At 27.3% G+C, this 22,696-nt stretch overlaps 2 protein-coding genes across 2 annotated transcripts in view; both read left to right on the top strand.

The window, feature by feature from the left end:
* The first annotated feature begins 4,559 nt into the window (after positions 1 to 4,559).
* Positions 4,560 to 7,848, top strand: LOC116185251. Its single transcript, XM_031509330.1, has 2 exons — positions 4,560 to 4,764; positions 7,445 to 7,848. The coding sequence occupies exons 1-2, from the start codon at positions 4,618 to 4,620 to the stop codon at positions 7,643 to 7,645; spliced, it is 348 nt and encodes a 115-aa protein (XP_031365190.1). The 5' UTR covers positions 4,560 to 4,617; the 3' UTR covers positions 7,646 to 7,848.
* A 901-nt stretch (positions 7,849 to 8,749) lies between these two features.
* LOC102671702 (putative uncharacterized protein DDB_G0271606) overlaps positions 8,750 to 22,696 on the top strand; it is a 27,150-nt gene continuing 13,203 nt past the window's right edge. Inside the window, exons 1-2 of the mRNA XM_006613226.2 lie at positions 8,750 to 9,066; positions 20,459 to 20,713. Of these exons, the coding sequence (XP_006613289.1) occupies positions 8,947 to 9,066; positions 20,459 to 20,713 (375 nt within the window). The 5' untranslated portion in view covers positions 8,750 to 8,946. The remainder of the gene's footprint in view (positions 9,067 to 20,458; positions 20,714 to 22,696) is intronic.

Here is a 22,696-nt window from a genome sequence, read left to right as displayed (position 1 = left end):
AATATATTTTTTTTATATCAAAATATTTTTTTTTGTTTATCCATATTAAATATTTTAAATATTGTAATTTTATTCTTATATAATTCTCTCAAAAATTTTAATATTTTTGTTATTTATTATTTTATATAAAAAATTTGTTAGTTCATTTTTTATTTAGAAAATACTAATTACTTTAAGGTCTAATATTTTTTCATATATTATTATATTAATAATAATATTTTTTTTTCATGATATTATGTTATTTTATTATAATTGGAAAAATGAATTTATTGGTCTAATATATGATGATTTATTTCAAATTCTCGCAAACATATTATGGATATTAATATATCTTTTGCAATAAATTTTTATGCAAATTTTTATTAATTTTAAAATGAATATGATTAAAAAAGTCTCCAGGCTAAAGAAATATTTTCTCTATTTTTTTAAATAGGAGAAAGACTTAATAAATAAATTATTAAAGAGTTTATCATATTTTTTAAATAATAATATAAATATATTTATGTATCAAAATTATAATATTGTCTTTTAACAATTTATTTGTAATTAATTTTACTATTTTTAATAATATCTTTGTGAATGATTCTTTTTATTTATATTAGAAAATTTTGTTTTTTGTATTTTTATTATTCTATATATGTTCTATATTATTTTATGCTTCATTATTCATTTTTAAAAGTTTTTTGCAAAATAGTTTAAATGTATTTTAAATTAATATTTGCTTAATTATATTTATATTCTAATTATATTTTCAATACTAGTATTATAATTTTAAATTTAAAGTTATATATTTTATATTTTTACGAAGATGAAAAAAAATAGACAATAAATAAAGACAAATTTAATAAACAAATTTAATAAAAAAAAAATTTAATAAATTTAATAATAAATTTTTGTAATAAAATAAAAAAAAAGATTTTTCTAATAAAAAAGAATTCAAAAAATGTTTATATCAATCCTGCTTGAGATTAGGATGAGATCCTATCCGATGAGAGGGATGTTATGCGTGTCTTTTAACTGACGTATTATGATATTATGATAGAGTGGAAACAACTATCGAAATTTGATTGCGCCATCTATCAACTATTTTGTAATGCTATATAAGTCATACCATCGAATAGATGGCGTTATTAAAATGTGTTATGGAACTCTGAGCATTGTAGAATTTCACTCTAAGCTGAAACTAAGTACTTAATAGAAAGCAAACTAAAGTCTCAATTTGAATTATCAGATATTGAAACAAAATGCTTATCTATTTTTTCTATATTTTCTATTTCATAATGACATCTATTTTTTTTGCATTTTTCACTTCATAATATTAATATTATTATATGATGTTAATATAGTGTTATTATAATATAAAAAAATAATACACGATATCATTCGTCAATATCATATTTATCTTTAAGATTTCTCTTATTTTTTCTCTTATTTTTTAATATAAAAAAATAATACACGATATCATTCGTCAATATCATATTTATCTTTAAGATTTCTCTTATTTTTTCTCTTATTTTTTAATATAAAAAAATAATACACGATATCATTCGTCAATATCATATTTATCTTTAAGATTTCTCTTATTTTTTCTCTTATTTTTTAATATAAAAAAATAATACACGATATCATTCGTCAATATCATATTTATCTTTAAGATTTCTCTTATTTTTTCTCTTATTTTTTCAAAGCAATAATATATATATATTTTTTTATATCAAATTTAATATTTTTTTCAGTGATACTTAGCTTAAAGGCATAAATTATTACATAAATTACATAAATTAGGAATCAGCATTAATTTATTTGAGCATATAAATTTATAAAATAAATCATCTTCAAAATATCATAAATGAAACATATAAACAAAAAGAATATATAATGGAAAAAGACAGAGCTAAAATAAGAATTGATCATCAGTGCTATCTCTTGACTGTAAAAAATATTTCTTTAAATGTAGAAATAAGAAGAGTAACGCCATCTCATAAATACTCTACTAAAATTTGCCTATAGAAAAATATTTTTGATGGCAAAAGATGGCACTAAAGATCAATTCTTATCTTATCTTTATTCTTTATTTATTCTCCTCTTCTATATTTATGTTTAATTTAAATATTTTGAAGATGGTACTGATTCTATAATTTTACATATTTTCTTATTTCCTATCGGTTTTCCTTGTTTAAATTTATTATTTTATAAATCGATATCGATGATGTTGAAAATAACATCAAAGCTTTAAAATTTTTAAATGTAATAAATGATAATAAAAAAATCATCGAATAAGAATATATTATTGTATTTTATTTGTGATTTAATTTTAATGCATTATAATTTATATAATAAATAAAATTTAAAAATTTTTGAATCTAATTAGATTCTTCGATATCGAAAAATATGATAGTACGCTACTGTTAGAGAAAGCGCTAGTCATGACAGTGACACAAGTCCATAGAATATACATATATACATGCGAAGATGAAAAGATTCTAAGCGTGATACGATTACGTGCTTTATGCATCGGTGTGCATTCATCGTGCGGTGAAAACACATTTTTCTCCCATATCTAGTTTACAAAATAGTCTGTAGTAGATTAATATAACATTCTTATTTTTCATTTTAAAACTTTCAAACCTATTCAATATTAAATTTCTTATATTTGAACGAAAACTTCAAATGCAATTCTAGAGATCAAAAAATTACTCAAAAGATTATATTAATAAGTATTTGGATATTCATATATTTCTTTTTAAAAATTTTTAAAAATATTTTTTTTAATTAAATAATTTTTCATTTTTTCAAATCTTTGTATAATGCAATATTAAATATATATATATATTTATATATATATACACACATATAATTATAATATAATTACAATGTGATAAAAAGACAATAGTCAACTATAATTTGAAACGAAAAAAAAAAAAAAAAAAGATTAGTCGTTTTCTTTATAATGAGATTCTTTGTTTATATCAAATAATTGCAATTTCAAGAAAAAGACATGATTTCTATGTAATATAGTAGTATTTTCATATTTTCATACGACAATTTAACCGGAGAAAGTTTCATTCACATATTCGAATCAGTTGGAATCGGGTCACACAGAAAGAATACACTACATTCACGCTCTGTTCTCGATTACACATGTAGTATTATGAAAATTACATTTATGGCGATTATTCTTTTTTTTTTTTTTTTTTTGCAAAATTACAAATTAATGCGAATTAATTATTATTATTTTTAGAAATTGAACGTTAATTATATGCTGATGTAATAAAATTAAAAAATTTAAAGAAAAGTGCAGTTGATCGATTCGCCTTCTGAGACATTAAAATGTATTTTGAAATTTATCTTTATACTTTGAAATCAAGAATCGTATAATACGTATATTCAACAGTCGTAAAATTATCCGCGGGTGTATCTGCGTTTCCCACTTTCTCCACGAATCATCCGTGGATACGTTGTTACGATCATTTATAATTCTTGCTCATCTTTTCATTTCTAAATGGTTTAACCAGTTCTAAAGTAGCATAAGCGTGGATAGCGTGTCGGGAAATGGAGTGAAAGCATAATAGTTTTTTTTCTATAAAAACATGATTTTTACAAATTATTATTATTTTTTTTTTTTGAAGAAGAGACATTTCAATGATATACTTTATATTACCACAATGATCAATTTATTATAAACAAATTTTAATGCAAATTATTAGCAATTAAAAATATCTATTTATCTATTTCATCGAATGCTTACGATCAGATTAATATATGAAATAATTAATATTAGATTAATATATTAGAATAGAATAATGTTATTTGATTGAATATTTAAAAAATTTTTCAATCTTTCTGTATATATAAACAGTCATTTTAATTTAAACGATAAAATAATATAATAAATTCATTAAGATCATATATTTGTGTATATTTTATAAAACGTTATATAAATTATCCATGATCATCTCAAGCGAAAAAAAGAAGTGTAAAGATTATCACATACGTTTTGACATTTTTGAATAATTATTTTCAATATCAACGATAAAATGAATGCAACTAGTAAAAAATACGAAAATATGAAAATATCGATGAAAAATTTGCATTTCTGTAGTCCATAGATTGAGAACATTGATGTAATCTGATATAAATTATTTTTTTTTAAAATAAAAAAGATTGGACGTTTTTATTTATTTTCATCAATAAATCAATAAGAGAAATTGTTCGATTACGATACGGAAGTATTGAGATTCCATTTGTTACCATATTTCCTATTACGCAATTGTCAATAAAAAGATGCTTAGCGACACTTTCGAATTCTTGTTGGTAACAGCTATATTTCTAAGTATTTCTTATTCCTTTTTCTTTTATCCATGTCACATTGTGCCGATATAGATTTTTAACATCGAAATAATTTGTTTTGACTTTCCTTGAAAATTTTCTTCGTGTATACATATATGGAAAACGGGAGAGACCATTTTATCTGTTAACATAACAAAAATTAATTAACATAACAAACATTTATGCATTATTAATGTCAAATGGTAAAACGATAAAAGACAGAAAATATTAAAATGCGCGCATGTTGTTGATATAATACAAGGTCTGAGAATAAAGTTAGCGAACTCTATGGTAAAATTATTACGTACTTCATTCCAGAGTATCATTGTGGTCACGTTCAGAGTAATCTCCTTGAGAAGCTGTTCACAAAATGTTCTTCTTTTGAATTTTTTTTCTTTATCTTTGGAAACCAAAAGAAAATCATCAAAGATTAAGGTGAGGAAGAAATTCCAATAAAATTATTTTTTATATTCAGAATTTTCAAAAACTAGACACTTCTAAAAAAAAAAAAAAGAACGATTTAATCTTTTATGCAAATCAATTTATTACGAAATAATTGTTTAAACGCATCACATTTTGTCTTTTTATAGTATGAAGAATAGAAGTATTGGCATCACATAGAACCAAGAAAATTTTCTATCTAGCAATCGATATTTATTATTAGATATTTCCAAGAAAATACGAAACGTATATAAAAACATCGATCATGTTATTTTCAGAAAAAAATTCAGACAAAAGGAAGAAATAACGGAAAAAAAAATGAAAAATGCAACATCTGATAATTGAACAATCGAACTTCTTGAGAGAAATCACTAAGAATTACGATGATTTGTTTTTATGTAACGTGTTAATGTGTTATATAACTTAGGTGATTGATTTTAAAATCTTCGATATTTTTACCAACTTTTATGCTTGTTTTGGTTTCATTAAGCATTATTTCTCAAAGATATTTTACAAATATATTAATACTTTAAATATACGAATTAACCATATTGAATTAATATATTGAATAAAATCAATATTGATAAAATATTCGAGTTATTCGACTGCTCTAATTGTTAATTATTTAAAATAAATCCAAATACGTATATTATTTATTTATTTAATATACAATAATGATAATATTTAATTTTATATATTTTATGCATAATGCATTATAAACAAATATATTGAATCACGTAGCAAATAAGTTGAGAAACGTTGGTTTATATTTATACGAAAGATATATCGTTGTGTAAAATACTCAGCAATACATTCATTTAGTGAAATAAGGTAAACGCGTCATTAAAAAATGAAAAGAAGAAATATAAAGGATACATGATGCGTGTCATTCATCGTTCACAATGTATGGATGATCTGCATAAGTATCAATTATGTGAAAACGATGTTAAACAGAAGATGTAAATTTTCGTGCATTGATTAACGATGTTCAAAATCGAGAAAAAAAAATTTCTCTTTATTTTGGATGCTGTAAGTAATTGCATAATAAATGTATTCATGAATGCTGTCTGAAATTAATAATTAGTAATAATTATTTACGTATATCATGACGAAAAAAAACAAAATTGTTAAAAAAAACAAAATGATACAGATATTAAAATTAAATTATGATAAAGATGAAAATAGATAAAAGATGTAACTTTATTATGTTAGTATTTTTCATGTTCATTAACTATGTTTATCTTTCATACGTATGCACATAATTTTGACGTTAGATGATAATTTAATTTCATATCACATACCATTCGTTTTTATCTTTAACTTGACGCACAGTCTATAATATAACAACGTGTTAAACAGATATTACCACACGTTTGCATTTCGAATTTATGTTATGTGCGGGTATTCTATAAATGTATTTTACAACACAAACATTTTTTTACACCTCTAATAATATAAAATAGATAAATAATTAATATTGAATTCATAATATAAATTTTTCCTGTTCGAAATAAGAAAAAGCATTATTCTGATCTTTGTAGAATTATAATAATGTAATTATTTTAAAATAAATAAGTGTTATAAAAATAACATTACATTTAATTTTAATAATTTTACAATTAAATCTCAAGATAATCGAATTTTAAGGAAAGAAATAAAATATTTGACTTATATAGGTTATGTTTATTGCAGACGATATAAGAGAAGTGAAATATATTTCTTTGTTAAATCACAATAGAGATAGGAACAGAATTAACAATGTGAAATTTCGAAAGTACTTATTACTTGCCTTTTAAATGAGTGTCGATAAATAAAAGACTTTCAATGCTTCTTTCAATCATTTTATTCGATGGCCCTTCATTGCGTTCATTATCACGCATACGTATCTACCATTAACGAACATTACAATATGAACTTCCTCGAATCTTCTGGTCAGTTACTTCCTGTATACAGGTAACGACACGATGTGCTTTCGTTCATTGTACCAATTTTAACTTGAAAAAGAAAAGTTTCTTTCATTTTTTTTTCATTTTTAAAGAAAGATAATAGTAATTTAATATAATTAGAAGAATTAATCGTTTTTCAAAAATAATTAATTAATAGTAATAATGAAAAAGTATTTGTTTGATATAAAAAAATTAAGCTAATAGTATTAATGCGTAAATTTTGAATGTTGTTTATTAATTAAGTTGTTTTCCCATTTTTGGAAATTATTAAACAATTATAAAATCAATTCAATAATAATTATAAAATTAATAAAAATAATAATTTTTAATTAATTTATGATCACAAAAAATTTTGTTCATTAGATATAACTTTTAAGTTTATTACTAATTGATTATTAAAAAATAATGTATTTACCCTTAAAAATTGTGAACTACAAAATAGAATTTCACTTTTATATTTCGTTTTATCCTAATATATTCATTCCTATTTGTCACAATGTATTCGTAACGCCGTTATTTACACCGCTATCACACGACCGCGATTTACATTGCGCCAAGGAGAAAATATTTAATCGCCTTTCCCGAAAATCGCCTTTCCAATTACGCCGCTCCTGCTGAAACGAGCTACTTCGCATGCATCTCGCATGCGCATGCGCCAAATAACCATGTGTCCTTTTAAAAGCCAGTGAGAGTTCCACATTCAAAAACAATCTTGTTATTCGTTCCAGGATTCGTCCGTATATACACCCGTCACATTGATGCAATTTTACCGATGCAGGGGAGGAGAAACGGAATACGGAGCAGGAGGTAGAGGTAAAGAAGGAGTAGCAGGTGGAAGAAGTGGAGGGGACGAGAAAAACATTGCAAAACTTCGAGTTCGAACGTTGATCCCCACATGGAGATATACGCATACTGATTCGAGTGCGTAAATGACGGATATATTTGAACGTGTATATATATATATATGTATGCATGTGTGTGTATGGTTGCACGGATAGGGAAGAATCGTACAGACGAACCAAAGCTAGTTTTCACTTCTCCCACCAGATATTAATACTTTATATGAAATAACAAACAAATAAGTAAATAAATAATAAGTATATGACATACTTCGAGATGTATGATCCTCCTCTTATCAAAGTCAAGATATGCAATTGTTGATGTTTATAATTTAAATATTATAAATTAAGATTTTTGCAATATCAATATTTATTTCAAAATTGAACGTTTTAATGCAAAACATTATTTTGTCGTTGTATTTTTTGATATTAAGAATAAAAATATAAAATTTGGCTTATATCCTTATTCGAAGAGAGAATTTGCATATTTGTGCCTATGTCATGAATTGTCAATTAATATTCAATCAATTTTTTACCTTAGATTTTTAATTGTAGATTAAATAACTAAAATTAAATCAAATTTAAAAATTTATTTATCGAATAATTAATCAGTACAAAACGACAATTTTTCGTTTTCAATATTTTTATCAATTGTAATTTACGATATAATAAACAAACTTATCGTCAGAGCAATCGGTACAGCTTTTTTATATACATATACATTGTTTATAAACGAAAATAATATTAAAGAATTTATTTGTGAATCAATGTAAATTTTGTCAACTTTAGCCATTATCATTTTAAAGAATACTCTATAATACAATCACTGTTTTTCTTATTTATATTTTCTATATTTCCTTTAAAGGAAATGATTAACCTGTTTTAACAAAATATCATATCTCACCGTTATTTAGCACCAAACCAAGTCGCAAAATGCTAACAACTATCTAAAAATACGAAAAAACTCGTTTCACATTTTTCTCCGGCTACCGCCTTCTTTCATAGATGAGCGGTATACATATAAACATTTCGGTCTCGCCCACGGACGCGAATGTACACGTTATGCTGTTTAGAAAGTCCGACACAAGAACACGGTATACCTCCGTACCAGAAGGCATACCCATCGGAGAGGTAATATACCAAAAGGTTCAGTAACTCTTTAACAGGTGGTGGGGGTAACCCTAAGCTAGCGGTGTCAGACGGCGCTGCCCGCTCACTGCTCGTCGATTCGTCGAGCGATCGACATCGAGTGTTCTTGTCGATTAAGGGAGAGAGGATTTTCGAGATATCAAAACATTGAGGGTACCAAACATCGCTCGTAGTCAAGAATCAATCAATCGATCAGTGCTCTAGGAAGAAGAAAGACGTTTTTAGACAACATACCGGAGAAGATGGAAAAGGATCAACCGGATTCCTTGGCAACTGTGGCAGTTGTTTCGGAAAAGATGGCACATCCGCCTCATAGTAATTACGCGCCCAGCGAAGTGTATTCTTCTACCGAACCGCCACCGGTAAGTATTCAGAATTTTTTTTGTCTAAAATTTTTTTCTATTTTTTTTAAAATGATAAATTTGAAATTTTTAAATTCTTAGATTTGATTAAAATTGTAAGTTATTTAATGAAACAATGTTGAATGAAAAAATTAAAGAATTAGGTTATAAATTGTTATGTACTGATTGTTTTATCGATTGTTGTTTTTTCTTTCATTTTTAAAAAAAAAGTTTTTCGTTCTAATTTTATGTTCAAAGTTTTGTTGGAATATAAATTTTTTTATTCTTCAATTTTCTTAAAATAAAAATTTTAAGACTTTAGCCGAATTAAAAATATCGAATCATGATTTTATCCATTAGCGATTCAAAAAATTCATTTTATTATAAAATATTCGATTACAATCTCAAACAATTGCTATAAATAGTAGAATTCTTTATTGGGAAACTGACATTAATTTACAATTTAAAAATGATTCGACGTGGTATATAATTCCAGAACATGGAATTCTATCAATAATGATTTCATTGGTAGTAGTGATTATGTTAATACAATGGAATGATTATTTTTAAATATTTTGTTATGATTTACGATTGATATTATTTAAAAATATACATATATATATATATACATTCGAATGTTCTTAAACGATAAAAATATAGCATAAATAATTCATAAAAAAAGAAAATTTAATAATTAACTAAATGAAATTATCTAGACAATTATATATAGAAATATATGTAATTAGCAATTTTAATTTTTTTTTTAGCATAGTATGTTATATAATTTAAACTTCATTATCATAGATCAGTGTTTTCCAATTCTTTTTGAATTGTGATTTTCTTATGAATATTCAAATAATTTGTACCTCTCTCATAATTAAATAAACAAGTGTTTAAGCATAAAAGTGTTTAATATAATTCTCCATAATAATATCTCCAATATATCGATTGAATAAGTTACATTACATTAGATTTACGACTGCCTATGTTTTTCATAGCAAGGCCAATGCAATTGTCTCGACCAAGGTGTAAGAATATGCACAAGGACATGGATCTATGAATAAGTTCATAATATCATTTCCGTTTAAGATGCTGTGATTATAACATATGCGAAAAAAAAATTTTTTTTGCTTAATAACCTTAACGATTAAAATTACTTTGTAATTACAAAATTATGTTAATAATCATTTCAATATATTATAAAAATTCCTTTGATATATTACATACTATTACTACATATGTAGATACAGATTAATCAATATACATTCGATATTTTTTTTCGTAAAAAAATTTGTTACCTATAAAAAATTATCAGTAAACAAGAAGTTCATAGTTTTAACAAACATTTTTGCAAATTATCAATTGTCATTGCAAAATCCCAATATTTTACATTTGTCTTAGAATCCAAACATTCTGTGTGTAATGTCAAAGTTAAAAAAAATTTGTAGAAAAATATAATAATTCGAATATTTGAAAAATGAAGAAATAAAAGTAATAAATAATTATAAGTATATTGAATTGAATACTGTAGTATTATATTTAACAATCACTTAGCGCTAATGTCCGGTTACTAATTGTTATAATATTAAAATATATATTTAAAATATTATTTCTTTACGTAACTACTACATCAAACAAAAATTTATTTGCAAGATCAAGTATTACTTGAAGATGTTAAATATTTTTATTTCCATTTATCTATCTGTGGCAAAATCTATTTTGGAATTAGAAGGATACCTTCAATAGCCGAAGGATATTCTCTTCGGAAATAAATAAAAAGAATTACATAACGCGAAGAATCAAAGAAAAATAATTTACATAAGAGATTGATTATCAGTTTTGCTTATCAATTTAAGTTTTTTTATAAATTACAGGATAGAGGAAGATAGATCGAGATATATTTTGTCGTGGAACGGATATGATAAATTACACCTCGTACAAAAATCGTTGTTTGATACACATATTTCGAATTGTTTCATAAAAGAGTGCGGAAATCCGTGCGGCTACGCACTTCCGTGAAAGTTTCTGGATAAATTTAATTGCACAAGCCATACTTCCATACACGTACACTTGTTTATGTTTACGATCGATCGAAACTTGCACGTAAAAAACGGAAATGTATCTCGTAAAACCTATCCTAACCTTGTCAAGTTTAATATCTCGTAATTTCAGCAATATATATATATATATATATATATATTACCATAGTGACTGGATAAGGTTAATAGGCTGGAAACTGGTGTTTCGAGACTAGATATATCTTTCTTCGTGGAATGAAACGAGTGGCATGGGTGAAAGAATTTAATTAGTTTTAGAATTTAACGATGAACTTTCTCCGACAATGATGTTGGAATAATTATTATAATAATTATCAAGATAAGATTAATATGGAATACAAGTTGTTTTCAATAGAACATATTATTTTATCCGATTTTAATCGTATCTCCATAGAAGATTCTTAGATTCATTTCGATACGAGAGAAACTTCGTTTTAAACGTGTGTTGATTAGTCATAGATCGAAATCTGATTTTTTACATTTACGAAACTTTTGATTTTTATTTTATTCGTTTCGCGTTACATTCAAGTTATTTTTCTTTTAAAAATAAAAATTTTAAGTCAGGGAAATAAAAACTTATTTTTAATTTTTGATTGACCATCAAATGATTGAAGATTATAGCGAATAGATTTTTCCAATTGTATAAGAAATAACGTACGTTTAACGAATTATAAGAAAAGAATTGACATTTAAATTATCCGTTTGAAAATACAATTCCATTCTAGGGAATCGCAGAGAAATGGATGATACTTAGATGACGTAAATGATTATGAATATCCATAATTCATGTTTTACCGTATTCATGTGCATCCGTTTCAAGTAAATAAACGCGCTAGTCATTGATAACTAATTTCTCGACGAGAGTCGAAAAAGACATTTAACTTAGAATTAATATCGCAAAAAATTATAATAACCATCACGATATTTTTTTTCAAATTTCAAAAACCAAATGATAAGAAACGTTTCGTTTGTTAAACAAAAAATAAAAAATTAGAATTTATTTAATCATCTCTTGTTTTTTGATCAAATATTGCAATATTTAGATGGATTTTAACTTGGAACAATTATTGTTTACGATAAAATTTATCAAGAGATTTATTAATATATATATCGATTGGCTAATCGAACTTTCGTATTCGATCATACGTGACATTGAAAAATCATGCGCGACAATGGTTTCATTTTCGACGTTGTCGGCTAATTCTCTCTCTCTCTCTCTCTCTCTCTCTCTCTCTTTTTTTCTCTCTCGCGCTCTCTCTCTCTCTCGCTCTCTCTCTCTTTTTTTCTCTCTCGCGCTCTCTCTCTCTCTCGCTCTCTCTCTCTTTTTTTCTCTCTCGCGCTCTCTCTCTCTCTCGCTCTCTCTCTCTTTTTTTCTCTCTCGCGCTCTCTCTCTCTCTCGCTCTCTCTCTCTTTTTTTCTCTCTCGCGCTCTCTCTCTCTCTCGCTCTCTCTCTCTTTTTTTCTCTCTCGCGCTCTCTCTCTCTCTCGCTCTCTCTCTCTTTTTTTCTCTCTCGCGCTCTCTCTCTCTCTCGCTCTCTCTCTCTTTTTTTCTCTCTCGCGCTCTCTCTCTCTCTCGCTCTCTCTCTCTTTTTTTCTCTCTCGCGCTCTCTCTCTCTCTCGCTCTCTCTCTCTTTTTTTCTCTCTCGCGCTCTCTCTCTCTCTCGCTCTCTCTCTCTTTTTTTCTCTCTCGCGCTCTCTCTCTCTCTCGCTCTCTCTCTCTTTTTTTCTCTCTCGCGCTCTCTCTCTCTCTCGCTCTCTCTCTCTTTTTTTCTCTCTCGCGCTCTCTCTCTCTCTCGCTCTCTCTCTCTTTTTTTCTCTCTCGCGCTCTCTCTCTCTCTCGCTCTCTCTCTCTTTTTTTCTCTCTCGCGCTCTCTCTCTCTCTCTCTCTCTCTCTCTCTCTCTCTCTCTCTCTCTCTCTCTCCTTCCTTCTCCCCTCCATTCGTTCATTTCATTAAAAACTTTCTATCCGCTCGTGAACGCAGCCGTTCTCCACTATTAGAAACTTCCATGGCTGTCGTTTAATCATTTCTTTTGTTTCTTTATTCCCAAAGATTGTTTTCGAGGAATTCGAACGTTCGCACAAAATTTTCGTCCTCGAAAAAAAAAAAAAAAAAAAGAAAAGGCGCGTGTCCTGGATGACGTCAGCGTGTATTTTAAATCGACCGCTCGAAGGATAGATTTTTCGTGCGAAAAGTTGAAACAAAGGAGAAGGATATACGCGCCAATAATAATTGAATTATTAATCGCTCGTGAATAGAAACAATTTCACGTTGTCACAATATTCGAAAGAACTTGGAGAAAAATTTTCGAGAAAAATTTCTTCTTGAAAATCGAAAAGATTTCGAGACATTTGAGATATGTTCGAAAGTATCACATCATCTTATTTTTAAGCGAATAAATTCAACGGTATGAAGATAAATAAATATATTGTTACAAATATTAAATATGGAAATATATTCTTTCTTTTCCTTACTTCTTTTTTTTTGTGATAAAATGCTCTGCGTTTCTAATTAACGAAATTTTAAACACGATACTCGATCGATATGTATGTAAATACCAATCAGAGTGCATTATCTTGTAAATACTTATCAGAGCATCGTGAGGTAAATACCATCCATTGAAAACATTTGTAAGATTTCACCTGCAGCGATTTAAAACTGCGTTTCTTTTTCAATCGAAGCGTGACTAGAATCAACTATCGAGTCGAACGGAATTTACAAGTATGGAATTTAAATATCGTTGCATCGTAAAATTACTTAGCGATATATTTATCCACGCTTATAAATAGTTAACGAGAGAGAATCGACACTGTAATTTGCACGTACGTACTCGTAAATTTTATTTAGTTGCAATATTAGAATATTTTCGTAATCACGAGACAGACAAAGTATAGATTTTATCCTCGAATATATTCATCATAATTGTTCTAATTTTTTTTTTTTAAATTTCTACTAAATTATTATTTTCACCTCGTTATACGTATTCCCTTTTTTCACATCAATTCGATTCAACAATTTATATTTATCAGATTGGATAACAAGCTCGTCGTATTTTTTCCTTTCTCTATTCCTATTTCTTTCTATCAAAGTCAACATGGAGAATAATATTGTTTTATCGCCAAGAATTTAATTGAATTAAAAAAAGAAAAAGAAAAAAGTTTAAATCTCGAATACTATGCGCGCGCAGTGCATGTCAACTATCCAAGTCCGGAGACTTTAATGCCTGGTTAGCAGTTGCCTACAGGATAAAGTTAGGAGAACACACGAACCGTAGATAGTAATCATTTCATAATACGGCCATCCTGCTATTATTTGAATAGCAAGTAATTGAAACTTGAATATCCTGCAATATTATATAACATATTCATTTACGATATATCCTTTCTTTCGTCACAGTCTTCTTTTTAACTTTTACGATATTTCTCAACCAATATTACTATATATACTATACATATTTAACGTAGGATAAAAGGAAAGAACGTTCAAGATAGATAATTATAGGAAAAAAATTCAGATAAATATAAATTTTCACTTTTTTTCTTTCGCAAAAAACGAGAAAATTTTCCTAAATAATTGATATATATATATTTTTTTTTAGTGGAATATATTTACATTAATTAATATTTTCTTTTTTTTTTAGAATTGAAATCACAATTTATAAAACACGTAGATTCTCACGGTTCTTACTTATTTGCTCTTAGCGTCACGTTTCTTTGCACGAATTAACGTGTCTTATGTAAGTGAGAATACATTTTAATATTCGTTTCGCAGAAGAGCAAAAGTTATTTCTAATATTTTTCCTCGATTTTTTTAATTGGCTTTTTTTTTTTTTAATACATAACGAATCTCTATTTCATTCTTTATTTCATTCTTTTTCATATATGCTCGTTACAAAGAAATTTTCAATATTATTTAAATATATATTTATTAAATATGTGTTTTAAAAATGTATCTTGAGAAATAAGGGTGCAAACCCGGATGGATTGTTAATTAATTCCACAATGCCAGTGGAAGATAATTAAGTTAATTGTCACGGTGTTTCCAAGCATACCTTAACATCGTCCACCAACACGAAACGTTTGGATCGCGGAAGAAACGACCACCGCTTCTGATCGCTCTTCCTCCATTTTAATTAGACGTAACAGCTATACCTGCGACTTAAAAAGTCCCGTACGCTTTGACAGAGCCATCCTAGTTGATTTCTTCAACTACGATCTATCAAAATGTTAAAAGTTTTTAAATATATTTACACGATGCTTTATTTCCTTTTATTCTGCTTCTATTAATTCTTTAATATCTGGCGAATATTTATCATTTAAATATTAATTCATCGTAATAATATATTAATTATCTATATCGATTAAACGTTGCATTTAAATATTCGATTTTAATATTACATGTTAAAATCATTTTTTTGAATTCTTAAATACGATACGTCATCGTATCTATTACGATGTTCAAAAGTATAGGCGTGCGCAGGCGTACACTGTAGATTAAAAATTTGACACTTTCTACTTTTTCTCATCAAATTTGAAATGGATGTACAATTCGAAAGTTTCGACTAATTTCAAAATTAATGGAACAAACATTAATATTAATTTCCCTTTGACGTATTTCGCAACGAAAATATCCTAACCTCACTTTACTTAAGTTTATTAAAATTTCCATATAATATCGATACACATTGATCGATAGCGTGTAAGAAAAAAAATGTTCGAAATCAATTCGCTTGAATTCTTAAATTCATGGATTGGCAATCCGGAATCCTTGGATGGAATAGATCGTGGGGTACAATGAGAAAAACACGTCGAGGAGGATACTTTTCAACAATTTTTGTCATGCATACGCGCATGTGCGTAAATATAATAAATTCTTTGGTCTGTCGAGTGCCTGGCAACAGTGCCTGTTTACTTTTGTCTGGCAGATCGAGCAGCATAAAGGCAGCCTCGGATGGCCTACTATCTCCTCGAGGCCTCTCACCTTAGAGTCGTCCATCCACATCGAGGTCATTACAAATACGTACAAGTACAGTCCGTGTCACAAACGTTTGCCCTTTTCGATTAATTAAAACCAATTAAAAAGTAAAATTACAGGCAGATCGTTTGAAGACATCTGAATTCCCATGGGAAAATGTTATGGAAAATGTATCGTCGATCGTCGCGTTTAATACACATAGGGATTTCTGTGTGAAAATTTTTTTTCTCGATATTATTTCGTATTATTATTATTCGTGAAGAATTTTCTTATTTTTATTCGATTGTTCAACGATTGCAAATTTTTTTTGCAGTGTCATGTTTCCACTACTAATTGATGATTTTTAGCATTTATTTATTTTGATATAATTATGTTGTATGGTAGATTCAATAGGAATGATTCTTTATAGGAAAAGAGATTTCTTTCCTTATCAAGACTAAGAGAAAAAAAAAAAACTGAAAAATGATCTTGGCTTTAATCTTAGGTTAGATTAGATTAAGTTCGATTCAATAGTTCAGTGATTTTCAACTCGTCGATATTTCTACAACCGATTTTTAATACTTATATTAATTTTGATATAGTTACGTTGCTATATTATGTATGATTCTTTTGCTATTCTTTGTCAAAAAAAAAAAAAAAAGCTAAAAAATTCTAGGTTACTTTAAGTTCGATTAGGTTAGGTTAAGTATAATTTTTTAAATTTTGTTTATTCTACATAAAGGTACAAGTTATAGGAATATTGCAAGACAAAGACTAAAAAAAATACTAATTTATATTTTTTAATTTTACTTATCCTATTTAATGAATATTACAAAAGACAAGTTAAAAAAAAAAAGAAAATACCGATCCAGAAATTAACCTCCGTTAATATTAATTCTCCTCATTTTTTCCCCTTCCATTCCTCATAGAAGGAATAAATTTCTATCCTTTGTGGTCGCAGGTTACACGAATATTGCAAAAGAGGGTTGCGATTCCAAGGAGGATTGGAAAACATTGCGGTATCGCATCGATTCATAGTGAAACGAACGATCGGATTACGGGATCGGAAGTATAAACTGATACGGGGACTTAGAACTAACTTGCAGGGATACATGCAGTTCATAGTTGTAAATTTCTTGGACGATAGACGATGATGCACCGCGATGATTTATCTTTACGGTAACTGGTACCGTCGTTTTATATTAGTATAACTAAGCGAGATTCTTCCTGATTATTCACATAGTGCGGTATGATGTCGAAATGATGATGAGAGCCGTGGGTAAAGGTAAAAGTACCTTTCGAATCTCTGTTTTCCAACGCGTACACGATATCTCTAATCTAATAACTTTCTTGAATTCCGAATCGTTTTGTTAATTCGCCGATCGATGATAATAATAATAATAATAATAATATTAAATTAAGATTTCGCGAGAATTTCAATTCATTTTTTCGATGGAATTTTTTTTTTTAAAGAACCATTACTTATTCAGTTAGATAAATGATTTTTAACGGTTAAGTAATCACTTAAGATATTTGACGAATATATATATAGATATAGATATAGAATTATTTTTATTTATACACGTATTGCATCATAAATTACGAGAAGCGTTTAAATATTTATGCGTGTGTCCTTTCCATATTGAATATTCTTGATCTGTATGTATAGGTGTGCATCAAAAGAATTTAAATTGGCGAAAAATTTAAGAAAAATAAATACAAACCGTTTCGTTTTATAAAATTTTATGTCATTATAATTCTAATGAATTTCCAACTTATTAGAATAGAATATCAAAATTTATTCAAATACATATTTTTATTAGATATTCAGGCGATTGCAAGATTAATTAATTAAGCATGGAATACGACTTACGATATACTGAATACGATTAGAATGTCTATATGAAATCATTGGCAATTAATTATCAAAACAAGTACAGTTATTAACGTCAAAATAATATTGATATTCATCCGTGATTATTTACGTAATAGATCGAAGAAGCAGGTCGATTTCTTTCTTTTTTTTTTTCTGAGCAATTCTCTTTTGCGATATTTAATTTCTTTATGAACTCCTCGTAAAGTAAGAAAAATTTAAAAAAAGAAATTAACGACGAGTTAATCGATCAGAGAAAATTATGATACTCTATTATAGATTTTTATCGATGATCTCTTTTTGGATTGACCATTGATCTAAAATGCTCAGAACAGAATTGAAAAGAAAAGAAAAGAATCGAATTTCAATCACAATTACATGCAGCATTGCTATAATACACACTACACTTGCCAAACTAACCTAAAACTTGCACATGGGAAAATTTGATTAATATTGCAAATTTCAGATAATAAATTTATTACTATTACAACTTAATTTAAACTTTACCAAACAGGATAACAAATTATTGCAAAACACATGATCACAATATAAAATTAAAATCACAAGGAAGCATTGGAAAATTGAAACGATAAGAAAGCATTGCAAAATACAAAAAAATTAAAGAATTTTTTCCCAATAGAATTGTATGAACGGTGACACTTTTTCCCGTAAAAACATAAGAAAACACGCGTTTAAAAAAAAAAATGATTTCATTCCAATATTTCACTTTTTCCCGCGATTAACTTTGCATATTATCCCGTCAAGTGGGAATGGTGCGAGACCACGCGAAAGGAGAGCGTGAAACACGACAAAAGACCTCGACTCGGTTGGCTAGCCACCATGAAGTTTCATGTACTGTTTGTGCGCTTGCGTGCGCATTTCACATCGACTACATTATCCTCTAATGATCTGTGCGCGTGTTCAACCGATCCATCCAATATTCCGAAATTGTTCTTGTTCGAAGTATCAATAAACGATACTTGGAATTAGAAAGTTGTCATCTTTTTTTTTTGAAATTATTATGAATGAAAAATATTAATTTTAAAAATGATTTTGTGATTCAATCACGTTTTTTAATCTAGTCACATTTTGTTTATTTCTTTTTTTTTTTCTTCAGAATTCGAGAAACATTTCATAATCGTTTTATGCTTGTTGATTTATTATTAAACGGTTATTTTTGGAAATGATTCAGATATTTTTTTTTTTTCATAGTCAATGATATATTGATCCCAAAAAGATAAAAGATAAAGGATAAAAGATGTGGAAAAGAATTGTATTCGCATTCGTGTTTTCATGTAAATTACATTATTTGCATTTGCATATACTTTTGATGTATTGGGAATCATGTTTTTTTTTTTTAAATCAGCAAGATGAAAGAGATAACGATGTCAAATTACGTTTAATAAAATAAAAATTCTTCCTGATATTTAATTAATTTTATTATTTATTTAACATTTTTTATTCATAATATTATTGTTATGGTAAAAATATAATGTCTAAATATCATTGCGTATTCGAACAATGTGAATTATATTAAAATTTTGTAATAAGTAGCGAAATCAATTTCGAAATAGGAAATTTCTGGAAATTATATATATATATATATAGAGAAAAAGCTATGGGAATAAGATGATTAAAAATACCTTGATGGAAGTATGGTAATTAAATTTATGCCACTAGCTTATTTCAACGTAGTGAGATCATCACGGAAGTCAAGTTTAGCCATTCCTTTCTTCATCTATGGCCGCATGAACGCAACGCTCGCGATATAATCGCGTATACGTGCACATATACGTTTGATTAGCATAAAATGGAACGACGACGAGAATAACGATTGAAAATTTCGAGTAATTAGATTTCTGAGATTGCAAGAGATCTCGTTATATCTTTTCTAATATTTCTTAAAACAAAATATTGAAGAAATATTGCTGTTAGCTAGCCGGATGCGTTTGTTTGTAATTTCCTCATTTTTCAATTGAAAAATAATTATTTTGTGGATATTATTAGCTGCGATCACATTTTTTTTTTTAAAGAAGATTATTAATTCAAAAAATATATTCGTCGCCAAAAATTTTTTCAAACGTTTTCACCATAAAATAAAAGTTTCTCTTTATTTATTCCATTTATTCTCCAGACTTCGTTAACTATTTTTCTTCCTATTGAAAAAAATTGATTTTATATTATATATATAAAAAATAATTATTTTATAAATATTATTAATAATATATTCTTCTTCTGTTTAAAAATTCTATTTATTAGAGCCCGATTCGAAAATTTCGTCAATTATAAAAATAATTTTTCGTTAATTCTTATTGAACAAAAATTAATCATTGATTTATTCCAACATTCATCCATTTTTCAGCAACGATGTTAATAACGACGAATACACAGAATGTTCCAGAAATACCAATTTTTATATTATTTATAGATTGTACTTTATTTACATTTTTTCTTTTACTTAAAAATACGCAGAAAAATTTCAATGATCTCACGATCGATATCAACTAATTTGTTTCTTTGTTCTTTATATAGGCATACATGAGGCCGAAGAGTACGGCGGTTCAAATCGCTAGAATCGCGGCTGTCACGTTGGTGACGATGTCCGTGGTACTGGGAAGCTTCATCCTTGCAGCGTCCTGGGTCCAGGCTCGTGCATCCTGCACCCCTGAATCGATTGCCGCGATGCAAGCCGAGCTTAGATTGCAGCAACAGCAACAGCAACCGTCTTCCGTTTCTTATCAGCAAGCTGAATTCTTGAAACATCTGCAACCGGAAGCTCTCGTCCAGGTAAGTCGACGAAGGAAAAATTAGGTAAAATAAACAACGGGTGCTTTGAACAATTAAGATATATCATTTCTCTTATAAGAAGTAATATCTTTCTTTTGTTACCCTTTTAAGGATTAATTTAATTCTAACGAGAAATTTTTATCCCAACTCGTTAATTGATCCATTTATTTATCTAGAAATTTCTTTTTAATGGATATCATTCTTATATTTGCAAGAATTAAAAATCGAATAATAAAAAAGATATAATCATTTTTCATAGTTGATTTTTCATAGAAAATAATCCTTTAGTAACAATTACTTTTTTTAAAATTAATTCGTTAAATTCATTTATCATAGGAATTTCTTTTTAATACGTCATTTTTTTATATTTGCAAGAATTAAAAATTGAATAATAAAAAAAAAATATAATTGTCTTCGTTAATTTTTTTAATTTGTATTAATTTCTCCTAGAAAAAAATAATCTTTCAATAACAATTACTTTTTTAAAATTAAAATTCGTTTCATCTAGGAATTTCTTTTCAACGTATCATTTTTTTATATTTGCAAGAATTAAAATCGAATAATAAAAAAAATATAATTTTTAATTTGGTTGCAACATTATCCAGTCACATTTTTTTTTTTTTTTTTTTTATTCCTAATGCAGCTAAAATAAAATATTCGTCAGAATGTTTTAACGACCGAAACAAACATTATTATATCGTTCTTGTGTTCGCAAGAATATATGAATTTGCATAAACATGGACGACGAACATCCGATTGTTTAAGGAAAGAAAACAGGATGCAGTAATAACATTGTATGTTAAAAATTAATGATAAAATGCCAAGTGTGTGTGTATATGTATATATATATATATATATATATATATAAAACTTCCATAACGAGAATCAGCCTGTCACCGACGCAGTGTCTTGTTTCACTTCTCGTTCAAAGCGGTACCAGCTTTCGAGATTTCTAAATTTTCACCACGATTTTAAATCGATTGTAAAAGATCTCGATCGGTTCGTGGATCGATCGTTTCCAGTCGAACGAGCCTGTTTTCAATTTACGAATGAGAAAAAGAGGAGGAAGGGAAACGTGATAATATGATTAACGTTGACACGTTGAACAAAGGAAACCAATTCCATTACGTGAGTTCGGATTGGTTGAAAAGTACGATTGGTCGAAAAGGTTTCCACGCGAAAATGAATGGAAAAATATGAAGAATTATTAATTAATATTTCGAGTAAAAAATATATGACAAAGAAACGAGAAGAATTTGTCTGTTTCTATTTGGACGTTTACAAAATATATTTTATTCATTTAGTGTGTAATTGGAAAATTTTAAAACGCATCATTCAAAGATCATTTATTCGTATAAATAATGTTGCGATATGATTAATATTTTTGAAATATTTTTAAGAAGAAAACAATGAATAATCCGCGAATAATAATTTATGACAATGTGAATTTTTAAAATTTACTTCTTTTTAAACGAATGTAATTTATCACGTTTTCTTCTTGCGATCTTTATATAGAAATGTTCTTTGCAGCATTTATGTTATAAATTTGTGTGAATTTTTTTACAGTTTTCATAATTAATTAACGTAAATATCAATGAAATAAATTATTTAATTTGTGAATAATTACTACTAGCAATTTAAAATTTGTTTAATATTGCGAGGTAAATAACGAACGAATCGAAGATTCAATATTGATTTCTTAAGAAATATTGAATATTACGCTCGAATAATCGTGCAGTTGCAAGAGATGCAAAAGCCAAGTAAAAGTATGTTTAAAAATGAAAGTGAAAGTCGAATGAGAAAGCGGAATGGTTATTTCTCTGCTGTGAAGAAGTTTTTCAATGGTAAAAAAAAAAGAAAAAAAAACTATGAAAAGAAATCGATAGGTATCGGGCAGAGAGTCGAGATCGAGAATTTGATAATTTTCATTGTATCTCAATATATAAAAATATACGATCGAACCTTGAATCTTTTTCCTCCATT

This window comes from Apis dorsata, unplaced genomic scaffold (assembly GCF_000469605.1).
Source record: "Apis dorsata unplaced genomic scaffold, Apis dorsata 1.3 scaffold_137, whole genome shotgun sequence".
Lineage (NCBI taxonomy): Eukaryota > Metazoa > Arthropoda > Insecta > Hymenoptera > Apidae > Apis > Apis dorsata.
This window is presented reverse-complemented; position numbering and strand designations above follow the sequence as displayed.

Excerpts from the sequence above, each read along its gene's own strand:
- LOC116185251 (XM_031509330.1), top strand. The coding sequence starts at position 4,618 with ATGGTAAAATTATTACGTACTTCATTCCAGAGTATCATTGTGGTCACG. Across the intron at positions 4,765-7,444 it reads GAAAATCATCAAAGATTAAG|GATTCGTCCGTATATACACC; the intron begins GTGAGGAAGAAA and ends TATTCGTTCCAG.